The sequence below is a fragment of the Schistocerca cancellata genome, chromosome 5, assembly GCF_023864275.1.
Source record: "Schistocerca cancellata isolate TAMUIC-IGC-003103 chromosome 5, iqSchCanc2.1, whole genome shotgun sequence".
NCBI lineage: Eukaryota > Metazoa > Arthropoda > Insecta > Orthoptera > Acrididae > Schistocerca > Schistocerca cancellata.
Window position 1 is genome coordinate 570,486,983 of NC_064630.1, and position 15,538 is coordinate 570,502,520.

Below are 15,538 nucleotides of genomic sequence, written 5' to 3' on the forward strand. Positions count from 1 at the left end.
ATCTCAATAATTCTAATGGATTGTCATCTACACTAAGGGCATTGTTTCTTTGAATGTTCAGTCAAATTCTTATCGCAGTATCCTATCTCCAAACTCTTCATCTATGTCCTCTTCTCTTTCTATAATACTGTCTTCAAATTAATTTCCCTTGTAGAGCCCCGCCATATATTCCTTACACCTTTCAGTTCTCCCTTCTTTGCTTAGTACTGGTTTGCCGTCTGAGATCTTGGTATTCATACCGCAGCCCTGTCCTCCAAAGGTCTCTTTAATCTTCCTGTATGTGGCACCTATGATTCCCCAAGGTAAGCATGCTTCTGCATCCCTGCATTTCTTATCTAACCATTGCTGTTCTGACAGTTTGCATGTTCTGTCAATCTCACATTTTAAATGTCGGTGTTCCTTCTTGCTTGCTTCATTTGCTGCATTTTTGGTTTCTTCTTTCGAAAATTAGATCAAGTGTCTCATGTGTTATCCAATGATTTTAACTGGAAGTTTGTCTTTCTACGTAATACCTTACAAGGCTCTCCATTTGTCTACTATTGTTTTATACCCTTTTTTCAGTCAATTGTTGCCTAATTTTTCAGAAAGTTCTGAGCTGGTGAATCTAAAAAAAGACTCTCTGCCACACAACACCTTCACTCAATAACATTTGGGCTATATACAGTACCCAATTGATAGTGAATGTCTGCTGCTGAAAGGTTTTGCACTGAAATAACTCTAATTACTTCTCACACTTCACATTTTTTTTATTACAGTGCTTCTATTTTAAGATTATAACAAGTGAATACATGGAAAAAAATTACCATACAATTATATATTTGTTTCATTCTAATTAACAGTTGCAGTCATCACAGTAACTGACACTGCGTACCTTTTGTAACTGGAGACAAGACGATAAAAGGCCAAAATTTAAAGACGATATATTGCCTGCCATTTATCTAAACGAATGTAGTCGTAGGGGTTCCACTTTGCCAAAAAGTGGCTCATGGTGTTAAACCAAAGAGAAGCCATAACTCAACAGACAATATTACGACTAGAGATTTTTTGCTGCTGAGAGAAGTGTTTTTTCAGGAGGCCTCACATACAGTTTGTAGTACCCTTATTAAAATCTTTTGACCCATGTGTGCTTAAAATCATTACAATATTTTAAATATCCTCTTCCCCTCCCCACAGATTCCATTAACATTTCTGAAACATACTTTAAGTGAAGAAGGAAGTCCAGTGGCAATTGATAGGTCACTGCAGCAAAGGAGTGTGGCTGGCTGAGCTGGACACTATACAACACAACTCAAATTTTGCCCTAAAACTGCCCATGTTCATCTCTTAACTAAAATAAGAGGAAAGTCCTCATTTAAAGCTATATTTTATCTCTTATCAAACTATATAATGAATTCTGTTCAATGTTGTGTATAGTTAAAAGGAGGGGGAGAGGGGGTGGGATGGAGATTAGGGGTGGTGTAGTTATTTGAGAATTTCTGTGTAAATTCTAGAACCACTCAGCTTTCTACCATCTCCAACACACAATATTCTAGATACAAGTGTGGGATGGTAAAATTCTACCTACTACATGTCACATGTTTGTGTGTGCAGGTTTAAAATCAGCCACGGGAAGGAAATACACTCCTGGAAATGGAAAAAAGAACACATTGACACCGGTGTGTCAGACCCACCATACTTGCTCTGGACACTGCGAGAGGGCTGTACAAGCAATGATCACACGCACGGCACAGCGGACACACCAGGAACCGCGGTGTTGGCCGTCGAATGGCGCTAGCTGCGCAGCATTTGTGCACCGCCGCCGTCAGTGTCAGCCAGTTTGCCGTGGCATACGGAGCTCCATCGCAGTCTTTAACACTGGTAGCATGCCGCGACAGCGTGGACGTGAACCGTATGTGCAGTTGACGGACTTTGAGCGAGGGCGTATAGTGGGCATGCGGGAGGCCGGGTGGACGTACCGCCGAATTGCTCAACACATGGGGCGTGAGGTCTCCACAGTACATCGATGTTGTCGCCAGTGGTCGGCGGAAGGTGCACGTGCCCGTCGACCTGGGACCGGACCGCAGCGACGCACGGATGCACGCCAAGACCGTAGGATCCTACGCAGTGCCGTAGGGGACCGCACCGCCACTTCCCAGCAAATTAGGGACACTGTTGCTCCTGGGGTATCGGCGAGGACCATTCGCAACCGTCTCCATGAAGCTGGGCTACGGTCCCGCACACCGTTAGGCCGTCTTCCGCTCACGCCCCAACATCGTGCAGCCCGCCTCCAGTGGTGTCGCGACAGGCTTGAATGGAGGGACGAATGGAGACGTGTCGTCTTCAGCGATGAGAGTCGCTTCTGCCTTGGTGCCAATGATGGTCGTATGCGTGTTTGGCGCCGTGCAGGTGAGCGCCACAATCAGGACTGCATACGACCGAGGCAAACAGGGCCAACACCCGGCACCATGGTGTGGGGAGCGATCTCCTACACTGGCCGTACACCACCGGTGATCGTCGAGGGGACACTGAATAGTGCACGGTACATCCAAACCGTCATCGAACCCATCGTTCTACCATTCCTAGACCGGCAAGGGAACTTGCTGTTCCAACAGGACAATGCACGTCCGCATGTATCCCGTGCCACCCAACGTGCTCTAGAAGGTGTAAGTCAACTACCCTGGCCAGCAAGATCTCCGGATCTGTCCCCCATTGAGCATGTTTGGGACTGGATGAAGCGTCGTCTCACGCGGTCTGCACGTCCAGCACGAACGCTGGTCCAACTGAGGCGCCAGGTGGAAATGGCATGGCAAGCCGTTCCACAGGACTACATCCAGCATCTCTACGATCGTCTCCATGGGAGAATAGCAGCCTGCATTGCTGCGAAAGGTGGATATACACTGTACTAGTGCCGACATTGTGCATGCTCTGTTGCCTGTGTCTATGTGCCTGTGGTTCTGTCAGTGTGATCATGTGATGTATCTGACCCCAGGAATGTGTCAATAAAGTTTCCCCTTCCTGGGACAATGAATTCACGGTGTTCTTATTTCAATTTCCAGGAGTGTAGATGCGGCAATCGAACGGCACCGACAAGTACCTGTTGGGCAATCCATAGAGATTTTAATGTGTATGTAAGAAAGAACCATGGAGTTTTTATGCTGCTTTGTGCTTATTGTGTCATTGACTATTGTTATTCGAAACAAGAACAGTTGAAAAAGTACTGTTGTAGAATCTTGACTCAACCTTGGTAGAGCCAAGACGTATTTTCTGATTCATTTTAAGAAAGTACTGGTAGTCAAACCAACTTTCTTTTAACTGGAACTCATTTTGTTTCTAATGTTCAACGATATGAGACACTTACAGAAAGTTGCATATGTATGTAAAAAGTGTGAATTATGTTCCACATGAAAGTCAAATACATTGTTAACTGACCAGAAGGAAAGCTCGTATGTCTACTCATTTAATATGTAGAAAGAGGCTTAAAAGTTGCTGTGCCTAGCGCTATTGAACGGAGATGAAGATAAGAGATTTTCCAGCAGCCGACTATCCTGTAAAGAAGAGGGGCTGCAAAATCCCAAGTAAGTCACCTCGTAAAGAAGTGGAAGGTGATTTGAGGAAATAAATCAGTATAACCCACACTTTAAGTCACAAGAACATTAGAGTGGAGCAGCAGTGCCTCTCACCAGAATTTGAGGCAATGCATAAATCATGACGAGGCTCTACATGGAGAAGACTATGTTGTACAGTTTGGGAAATAAATGCATTTTATGTAAAATGTTATGCATGGCAATGAATTGAAACCTACTTAAAGAATGCATTCTGTCTCAAATCTTGCAAATTTAAATTGATTATGAATTTTGGTCAGAGCCAAGACAAGTTTTAAAGCTTTGTTTGGCGGACAATACCAACATTCAAAAAAACCACTTCCGAGTAGCAATCCCTTGTATTGATCTCAAGTGACTATTTCCTGAAGACTTATAAACCTACAATCAAAGTGAGACAGTGAGTGATGTATTCTGCAGATGAATGCAGGATGAAGTACACTTTGTATGCTTCAGGAGTTGGGTTTTGATGGAAAACAATAGTTCACATGGTTTTACACAGTGACTGTGAATCAAGTTGTTTGTGGCCTAATCACATGACAGTAAAGAAATATTTTGACATAGGCCTAAATTGATTACAATACACACCGACAAGTGTACATAATTTTGCTTGGGTCATACACAGGCTATATAAAACTAAAGCAGACTGTCAAATCCCTATGTCTTGTTCTTCAAATGCTGCAGAGCTGTGGCGAACTGTACTCTGCGTTTTGTAGCCAAGGAGGAACTTCACTAACAATATGCGAAATAAATTAGAAAAATACGCAAGCATTTCTGGACCACATAGCTATTCGAGAACATTATTCCATGACGTAGAATAATAGGCCTTCACATGGTAAAAGCCACTGCCAGTGCAGAAAGCTATAGCACCTCCAGAAGGGTGTTATTACCAATGGTAGAGAGAGGCGCAAAAAAATGGTTTAAGAATATTACCAAATCCAAGTATTGCATCACAAGCTGTATTTCATATTTATTCATCATGTGCATGATAAAGTTTCTGATAATCGTACAATAATAAGATTTTGCATTAAAAATTACACATTACATTTAGATTTTACATTAAAAATAATGATTTATATTTTGAATACCAGTATAGTTTCTTTCTAACTCATAAACATAACTGTTAATAGGTTCAGTAGACACCTCTCAAAATAACTATGCTGTCGATCTCTATCAGAGGTAGTTTGTTGTACAACTTCATGCCACTATATTTGCTACTATATTGGTACTTACATAATCTAGTTTATTCTAAATCTATATTACTTCTATTTCTTGTTCCACAAAAGTGGGTGGCACTTCTGTTTGTTAAAAGTGCCTGGCTGCTTTTCATTGAGGCGTGGCAAGCTTTAATACATAGGGAAGGTGCAGTTAGTATTTTTAGTTCTGGTTGGAATGAATCTCAATCTGTAATGCCTGTTATTTTTATCACTGCTCTTTTGCTTTTGCGACATAAACAATGTTTTACCACCATAATAGTTGTCCCATACGATATTTGTATTTGTTAAGTGAGATTGTAAGAAAGCACAATATTCAGACAGAAGCTGTTCTTCACTAACAAAGGCTTTTAATTTGCAGGCAATAAGAAAATCATTTGTGATTGTTTATGCACAATTGCTCTGGGTGTGCATTCCATTTCAGTTATGGGTCCAAATTGATTCCTAGTAGTCTGAGAGATTCACACTCATTTACTTTTTCAGTCAGTTTATACAAAAAATTAGTATTTATGGAGACAGTTTAGGTGAAAAAGTATTTAGTTTCAGTTTTGCTTTTATTTTTATGTCACCATAGTGCAGACTTGTCGCTGTATCCCTTTTCACTTTACATATATTGGGGTTAGTTATTGCTAGGGCTGTATCATCAGCATACATTACCACCATAGTAACTGGTACAGAATTCGATCTACAATTACTTACTGTGACAAGTCATTTCCTGTCTAAAATACCATTTGATTAATGACAGTTTGTCCTCCTTGACGTCAGGTTTTTCAAATTTAAATATTAGGCTACCATGTGATACAGTGTCAAATTCTTTACTCAGATCAAGTAGCACAACATGGGCAAATTAACAGCTTTTGAAACATCTGAGAAAATCTGTAACTACAGACTTCACAGCTTCAATAGCAGATTGTCTTACTGCCATAGAACAAAGAGATTTGATTATTATTCTAAAAGTAGTTACTTGGTTGCTCTTTCACACAGTGTTCTGTGACTATATATATTATGAGAATAATAAACTGGGACAAGAACTGTGGATTTCATGTCATCAGGGACTTTTCTAACTTTAAACATGCAATTTGTAAGTTAAGTCAGGAGCCACCATAAGTTAATATCATTATGTTTTTGAATAAGTCTGACAAACCTAAAAGATATCCTCACTATGTCAGTTATCAAGTCTGCATAAAATTCAGTATACAATGTGGCAACTAACAACAGTCCACTTGAAATAACTTACAAGTTATTTTTATCTATTTCCAGTGTAGCAGGTTTTCCACGACCTGTGCAGTTCATCAAGAAGTTATGTAATACTTCAGGTAAGATTGGTGTCACTTGTGTGGTTCTTTGTCTCCTTGCTATGCTGTCCACTACCTTGATTTGTCTTTAGAACAAAACTCATCAGTAACAGGGAACAAAAGGCATCACCAGTTGCGCTGGAGAACGTGGGATGGACACTTCAACATTCCAATTGACTGTATTTTTAATATGATATGCTGATTCATGAACACTGTTCCAATTTCCTAACATATTTGTACAGCATCCAGAGCAGGTTAATGCCCCCTGGCAGAGTGAGTCTGTTCTCTGTACCAACATAAGAAAACATTTCTTCTGACAACTAGAGAATGCACCACAGCAGCATAGCCTAAGAAGTTAGATAGTCTTCAGCTTCGTAAGTCACATATTATCTTCACACACAATAAAATTTATTGCCTGTTATTTGGCATTAGTATGGATGTAAAGATGTGTTAATGAATCACATCAGTTATATGTTTATTGTCAATAGCTTTTTTCTCCCTGGGACTGATCACTGTCCTACCATTGTTATTGTTTGTGCCAACAAGAAATGTTATTGCATCTTGTAGATATTCATTATAATAGACCATATAGGTGCTAAAACAAGCACACAAACCACAAGCACACATGACCGCCAACTCCGGCAGCTTGGACACCCATGATCGCCAACACCTGCTCGAGTTGGTGGCCATGTGCACATGAGGTGTGCTTACTTGTGTGAATGAATGGTATTTCTCTTCCTTTTTCTGACAAAGGCTGTAGCCAAAATCTTATGTGTAAGTGACTTAACTGTGCCTGTCTGCAAATTAATGTGTCATTTTTATGGCAAGTAGCAGTCCTTTTCCTACATTGTTCATATTTCATCCTGGAATTTATATTGTTCCATATAGGTATTAACATACTTCGTGACTAAGAAAAATGATTTCTCTAAATTATTAACGTAGATGCCTGCTACCAAGTTGGTAAAGCCAGGCCATCTTTCAGTTTATGATTTTTGTTATTAAAACTAGAATAACTATGCAACTGTATCAGTATTGTGTAATAACTGCGTAAGTAGTTTGTGTACCTGCATTTATTGCCCACAACTATGCAAGAGCTACTTCTTCACTCATTTCAAAACAAAGAAACTAACACCACCATTTACAAATGACAACTACAACACTATTAGGAAACAGTATTGTTTGATTGCTAATGTTTGCAGTAGGAAGTACGATAACACTGGCATTCCAAAGGCTTTCAATTTCTACCAATTCGAAATACAGCAGCCAAGCACTGGGAACCCTTTTTTCTACCCTTGGACCAGAAGGAACAATTTTAGTTATGTATTTTGAGTTGTAATTGAAATAGTAATACTATGGAATTAACAGTGATATATTCACATTCCCCATTGGTTAGAAGAAATTTATAGTTGGTAAGTGCCCTTTTCTTTAACCAGGTACTTTGATATTTGGTCAAATTCTAATTCAGTATTTAATTATTTAAAAGCCATGGTTTTATTAGTATGGTGTTTTTCAAACATTATGATCAAGTAGTTACCTGTATCAGCTTTGACAGCTTATCTGTTTGAATTTCTAGTCATCAAGTTTAAAATACTGCATTTTAAAGAGATATTCATATTCAACTATTTTTGTGGAGATTGTTATATTTTATGTGATTCACTGTGATACTGTGTAAGCTAATTCATTTACTTAAAATAATGTTTCAATTTCTACCATTACTAGTTTTTAGTAGTCAATGTGTCAACTGTTGAAGAAAGATTGGACCTTGTTTATGTAACTGGTAATTAGACTGCCATATTACTGTCTCATAAAACTACAAAAAACCAAATTTCCTGCTAATGCTTACTTGCAAGAGGCAAATTTCAGCACTGCCAATGACATTTTGGAGGGGGGGGATTGAGACTATCGTGGGGGTGGGTGGGAGATGTTTTCGCCTCATGAAGGTATGGACTCGGTATCCATCCCATCTCTTTGTAGGTCTATAGCATTCTCAAGTGAATTTTTGTTTTGATACAGCTAAAATTACTTTCTCAGACCTTCAAGCTTCTTATTGCCTCTGAATGATGTCTAGTACCCTTTTTAAAGATCAATATACTGCAAGATCTGGCAGATGGGTAATTTTCATTAATGAACAACTGCCCATGACAATCTGAAATCAATTAACTAAATATACTGGTGCTACAATACATTTGGTTTAGATTTAATAATAAAATCAGATCAGTCAACGGAAGCTTGCAATTCCACCAGTCTGCTTTAAGGTGACACAGTCGCGAACAGGCTAAAAAAAAATCGATTTTTTCTTAGTCTTAATCTATGCTCCAATTATTTGGCTACAAAATGCCGTTTGTTTTATAAAAATCTGATCATTAGATTCAGAGTTATTAATTTGTTCGTGAAGCATGGTAACTAGCGCCACATCCATTTTTGCTGTGTCTTGCGCAGTAGTCAGCACTGAATATAGTACAACAATCATTTATGTTCCATGGATATAAATACTCTTTATTTGTGTTGCAAGAGAGAATTGTTATTCTGATGTTTACCAGCCTGTCTGCATTGTCGACTATCATTCATCAGTTTCTTCATCCTAGTTGTTTACGTTTTGGTAATACAAATGTAATGATTTTGTGAAACGTTATAACACAATGGGTACAATTAGGAAGTTTGGATATAAGCCGAAGTTTCGTGGAAATAAATATGTAAAAATAAACAGCGAAACTGCTAGTTTTGAACAGAGGGCAGAAAATAATATTGAAAGTGAAGTCAGTGCAAGTGTCAGTGCTTCAAGCAAGAAGCTTCTAGGTGCTGCCGGTTTTCCAAGTGCCTCTCAAATGCGTGACAATGCAATATGTGGTGTGAACAGTGTTTCTGTTGTTACTGACACAAACATTCTGATATCCATGAGGTTATTACGTGAACTTATCGAAAAACACACAAACTGTAAAAACTGTGGTGGAAACGTTACTTTGCATGAAGATGTGGTGAAAACCAAGGGAATTGTTTGTAATTTAGTTTTGACATGTTTGGAATGTAGCTGTAATGCCAATAAAATGTCATCCCACACAACAGGAAGCAGATTGTATGAAAACAATATAAGATTAGTGTATGCACTTAGATTTATTGGAAAAGGGCGAAGTGCAAGTGCTGTTCTTAAGGCAGTGATGAACATTCCTCCACCTACAAGAAAGTTTGATGTTTACAACAAGACTATTGGTGCAGTTGTAGCTGAGGTACGTGAATCTACAATGTTGAAAGCAACCAAAGAAGCAGTTCAGTTGAATGATACGAAATCTGACCCAAGGCAAATTTCTGCTGGTTTTGATGGCAGTTGGCAGAAACGTGGGCATACATCCCTAAATGGCATTGTGTCAGCAACTTCTTTTGATACTGGGAAGGTTCTGGATATTGAAATTATTACCAAGTTCTGTGACATTTGTAGCAAAAATCCCACTATACAACATGTGTGCAAAAAGGACTACGATGGTTCTAGTGGAGGCATGGAAGTGGCTGGTGTTGCTAACATTTTCAAAAGGTATCCTCTATACAGACTATCTTAGGGACGGGGACAGTAAGGCTTATCAGAAAGTGATAGAAGATAAACATTATGGTTTAGGATCCAGACTTATTATGGTATGGCCATTAGAAATAATTGCAACAATGTACAAGCAATGAGGAGAGCCATCTGGGCTATATTCTTTCATAAAATTTCAACAGATGAGGAACCACAACATAACCTTTGCCCACGGGGACCTGACAGCTGGTGCAAATTCAACAACCCAGCTACATCTTCCAGCTATAAGCACAAACATTCAATTCCAGACAAAATCCTGCTAGCTGGGAAACTAATTTTCAGAGACCTTAGCCAACAAGAGCTCTTGAAAAAGTGTCGCCATGGAAAAACTCAAAACCCAAAGTTCTGTCATTTGGAATTCTGTCATTTGGAATTCTGTCATTTGGACAAGGCTACCAAAAACTGTTTTCGTTATAAAAGAAACACTAAAATTTGGTGTTCATGATGCAGTGATGTGCTTCAATACTGGTGTGTCAAAGAAGACTGATGTATTAAGACTCTTGGGAACAAAGGATGGTATCAATACTGAAAGGGGACTGAAAAAGATTGACATGGACTGTATCTGTTGTGCTGATATTTCTGCAGGAAATGCTACCACGGAGGCCAGGTTAGCCAAAGAAAAGAAGATAAAGATCAAGAAGCTGAGCCACAGCATAGCCTTGGAATGTTTTAAAAGTGTGTCTGTATGACATTGTACATTACTTTCTTGCATGTAAAACTTTAATACCATTTTTCTCAAAACTACAATTTTTGACCTTCTGGTACACTTTTCTCAAAAACTATGACTGCTACAGACATCAGACTTACAGTATCTCTTGTTAACACAACGATGATTAATTAGATGAAAAAAATAGACCAGTATTGATAAAAAAAAAAAAACAGATTTACAAGCTCCAAGGTGTTTAGAAAAGTTTTAATTTTTTGTCTTATAGAACAAAAAAAAAATGATCAATCATGAAATATATAGGCCTAAAATACATTAACCATTTTTATGTGATTTGAGAATGATGTTTCAGCTGTACACTGTAAAAGTTTCAGGTCTTTATCTCCATTAGTTACTTAAGAAAGTGTACCTGACGTTTGCTCGTTTTAGCATTGATTCCTTATGGGAGTTCCCTCGCGACTGTGTTCCCTTAACCCGTGACGTAATACTGGTGTGGTGTGCGACATAACTAAGGCCTGGAGTTTATGAGTTGGTTGCGTCTGTAGATGTTATGTTGTTGCATCTGCCTTGTGGCGGTGGATGTGGACATACTGAGTTTAACATGTGGTATAGGGTTTATTTGAGTTTTGGCTGTCATCGCGCTAACTTGGTTTTGAGTTTAGGTACTTGTTGCGATAGCTTGGGTTGTGGAAATGTTTTCAGTGAGTTACTAAGGTTTTATGTTTATGTGTTATGTATTTTTGTTAGGTTTGGTTAGTTTGGTGTTCGTTGTGTGGAAAGAAGTCTAATTACTTTTATTGATTTTTTGTTAGGTATGCTTAGGACAGTGAAGTTCCCAAGTGTATCATTACAATCTGAGATGGGTGACGATATGATGTCTGACACAGTCTTATTGCTGAATATGTCATGTCACATTTGTGGCAACAACATGCGGTTGACGAGAGTTCCAATGACTCGGACCAAGGACATGAATATGTGGCGTCGTCAGTGTGTGTGTGTGTGTGTAGTTCTATAATTGTCGTCATTTGGTGCATGTTGAAGCTGCCGTAGTGATGATGCTAGGGGTCAAAGACAGGTGGAATCTGAAGCTGTGATGTTTTGGGTGTTGTTTATTTATGGTAGGTTGGTTGTGTTTTAACCGATGTAATGATTATGGGATATTTCGGTTTTGGAGTTGTTGGGATGTTGGTTCCATTTTTCCGAGTTGTAGATGCTGATTTTTTGGTGTCGATAGCTATGTTTGAGTTATATAGCTCAAGGGAAATGTCTGATTCCTGTGGTTTAATTAGAGTAGTGGAATGTTGTAATTTAAATTTTTTTGTGTTATTTGTTTTTATTGTTGTATGTTTAGCTTGTCCCCACCCAATTTTCCATGGATATCCTGTTTAGTTTCACCTTATTTTTGGTGTAGATGTTATTGTGGCGTTTTTATTTTTGTCCATGTTTGTTGGCGCGCGAGTGTCTGTGTGTGTGTGTGTGTGTGTGTGTGTGTGTGTGTGTGTGTGTGTGTGTGTAGTTCTATATTGGTGCATGTTGAAGCTGCTGTAGTGATGATGCTAGGGGTCAAAGACAGGTGGAATCTGAAGCTTCTGCAATCCTAGCATAAAGACGATTGTTTATTGGCAGGTGCTTAGTTGGGCAGTTAGCAATATTTGGACTATATAAACCATTTAAAGCAAATATCAATAATGAGGTCCTCACACTCCACAGATTTATGTCTTACCAGCCTACGCTCTCTGTAACTAACAGGGGTATTATTAATATTAATTTTACTTGTTAATACTTACCTGCATGAAACAAAATTTCAGTACTGCCAGTGACATTTTGGGATGGAGGGGAATGTTAGGGAGAGAGGGAGGAGGTAGTTTTCGCCTCCCGAAACCGAAACTTAAATAAAATCAAAACTGAAGCCATGTAATACTCCATACGTGGTTGTATCTTATCATGATGGAATGTAACACTTATCTGATAACAGAGTACCAAGTATTTTGAGAGATTTAGACATTGCTTTTGCTTCAGATTTTTGTGTCCAATATAAAGACAATATTGTATCACTTGCTAGGGCAGTAATGCAGTTGTCCACAACAACTTGTTGCACTCTGGCACACATAAACTTTAGGCTTAACTACTACTCAATTTTTTACCACGGTCCGATCTTCTGCTCTCACATTTGCTGGCTTTGCCAACTACGTACCAAACTGTGACATTCCAACCTAATTAGACTTTGAGCCGCACTACAGATCAGTCTGTCGCCACAACCAGGATTTCAGGGGTGTGAGCTCCAATACGTAACTTTAGCTTTAAATTCTGATATAACAACAATTTCTTGAGCAATACTCTTATGGAGTTTATTGTAAAATATACAAAATAATAGAAGGATAACCTCACCAAATTACACAAAGTCTGCATAATAATAATAATTTGTTTCTTTTTCCCTTTATTGTACACAGAGCTCCCCATACTGCATTCATCCTAATCGAGGCTACTCTTTCAAAGACAACATACTAATTTAAAAAATCGTTAGTCAATAAAAACTCTTAAAATGCATACTGCTGGATTAAAGTAGTTCTACATGTGTGGATTTATAAAATTTGAACAATAGTTCAGAATAAAATAAATTTCCTGCTTTTAATCCTCCCACATTAATTAAAATGCCATTACATGGCGTCTTTTTCATGGCATATTCTATAAAATAAGTCAGCCACTTTTACTGAGGAAAACTTCATTGTTCAACAAATTGCACGACTAAATTATAGAGTTGGCAAGTTTTACATTGTGTCTACCTACTCATTCGGCACCATATTTAACTCAAGATATAAATTTCTGTCATTTAGTTTACTACCAGTAGAATCGCTGCAGTATGAAACATTTCTATTGTTACCAGGACTTTAAACCATTTACAGCGGACACGATGTGTTCACCGTGCATATTTACGCTACAACGTACAACGAGTATTAATAGACAATTTTTCGCATATTTACGCTACAACGTATAACGAGTCTTAAGAGACAATTTTCAGTACTTACGCAAGACGCTAAATGGGCTGTATTTCTTCCCATTTTTGTCATGGTCCTTCTTCAGTTTCAACCAAAAGTTGACATTACACACAATGCTATTCAGACATATGTTATAAAGGTTCTGAACTCTGTACGTGGGCATTTTGATACTCCTGCAAGAGTTGAAACAACTTTTATTGAACATATATCGTTAATAAATGGTACTATTTTCAAAAACATGAATTGAGCCTCCCATTCTACACAGGTCACGCTAACAAACGCCGACAAATACTTTTCCAGGACAATATATACATTTACGTACATTTACTTATATTACCAGAACTGATACTCTTCTCGTGGGCAGGTAAACCACTCTCAAACTTAAATAAACTCCATTTTAATAACACTACACTGCTTTACGTCGTATTTGAATATCGATTTGTTTACAACCTACATCTTCACCCACACGCCAAAGATCCACTGCTAACAGTGGACTCCACATACTCCGACAAGTAAAATTTATTGTCGTGATCTAACTGAACAGTCGCACTTCGAAGAGCGAACAAGTTCACTTATAATTCTTTCCAATGGCTGTAGGCACCAATAACTCGGCGCAAAACAGATTCACATAGTAGAATATTTCCACTGTTTCGGTATATATAGACATATTTTACTAATTTCATACGCCATAAATGTTAATTTAAATACTTGCATGCAATACGATTGTCATAACTGATGGCAACGTAATCGGAACTGCTGTTTGGGGCACAAACAAAACGCCATAGAGAGCTTTCAGGGACGCATAATTAATGACAAATTGTTCGGCAGCATTACTACGTGATAGAGAAGGCCGTTGCTATGAGTATAAGAGAGACAGGAACCCTTTCTTGTTACAAATGTACCAGTCTGCTATACACTTGTGTAGTCCTTAGAAAGAGGCCATATGTTTCACCTGAAGAAGTGCAGATTTTAGTAATGCAATGTAAAAGGTGCGAAAAGGAACAGATTTTTCGGAGTGCGTGTGTTTTCATTTGCAAAATAAAATAACCACATGCACACCCCAAACGTCGGCACTGATAACGAATCGGTGGTGGTAACTTCCTCTTGGAAACATTGATATAAAAGCGACTGACAGTTTACTATCGATATGCAAAATACAGGCCCAGGGCAACTAGAAATAATCAGGTAGGCATACTGGGAGGGAGGTTCGTGCTGCTAGTGGTTAACCATTAAAAACTTGGTTTCAGATAAAGCACGGTTTAAACCGAGTTTGAAAGACGTTTTGATAGACAACTTATTCTACTCTACAGATGAATATCTTAATAGGGACAGTTATATAAGCTTAAGTAGAAATGTCTGTTAGGTTTCATTTTTGACAGCACTTGCTCACAACAGTCAAGATCAGGTATTTTGTGTCTGGAGTTTACTAAAAGTGTATAACAATGTTTCATTCTGACAGTATATTAATTCTGTAAGTGTTAGCAGTTCCAGTTTACTGTAATGTATTCACATATTTTGAGAATCTCCTGACAAATGATCCAGGTAGCAGGTATTATATTCAAATAAAGTTTTATGTTTCTTATGTTATATTTTCTGACATGTTCTATACCCATGAGAATCATCCCATTTTTGGATTTATGGAAGGAAAACTGAATCTAATCTAGTCTAACATGTATGAAATAATCAGGAATAGATTAGATTCAGATTACATTACATTTTTGTTTCATAGACACAAAAGTGAAATGATTCTAGTGGATGGGAACAAGTCAGAAAGTATAACATAAAAAACACTGAACATTTGATTGTTGATTTGGGGAGAGAGCAAACAGCAAGGTCACCAGTCCAGAACATTTGAATATAATACTCACTTCCCTGATCATTTGTAAGGAGCTTGTCAAAGTAGGTGAATACATTATAGTAAACTGCAGCTGTTAATATTTACAGAATTAATTCACTGTCAGAATGAAACATAATTATGCATTTTTAATAAATTTATCATACACAAAATACTTAATATTGGCTATTATGACCAAATGCTGTCAAAACTGAAATGTAACAGACATTTTTACATAAGTTGGTCTAACAGTCTCTGCTAAGATATTAATCCACAGAATAGGAGTTGCCTATCAAAAAGTCTTTCAAATTCAGTTTAAACTGTACTTTATTTGAAACCAAGTTTTTAATGGTTGCTGGCAATTTAAAGAAAATGTATGTTCCTGAATATTG

At 38.1% G+C, this 15,538-nt stretch overlaps 1 protein-coding gene across 2 annotated transcripts in view; it reads right to left on the reverse strand.

The window, feature by feature from the left end:
- The window catches only part of LOC126187629 (uncharacterized), a 35,428-nt gene extending 21,661 nt beyond the window's left edge, over nt 1-13,767 (reverse strand). For both annotated transcript variants that reach the window (XM_049928827.1, XM_049928826.1), the window contains exons 1-2: nt 13,635-13,767; nt 13,343-13,485 (exon numbers count right to left, since the gene is read on the reverse strand). In XM_049928827.1, coding sequence (XP_049784784.1) covers nt 13,343-13,485; nt 13,635-13,636 — 145 coding nt within the window. In that variant the 5' untranslated portion in view covers nt 13,637-13,767. The remainder of the gene's footprint in view (nt 1-13,342; nt 13,486-13,634) is intronic.
- Between the last annotated feature and the right edge of the window lie 1,771 nt (nt 13,768-15,538).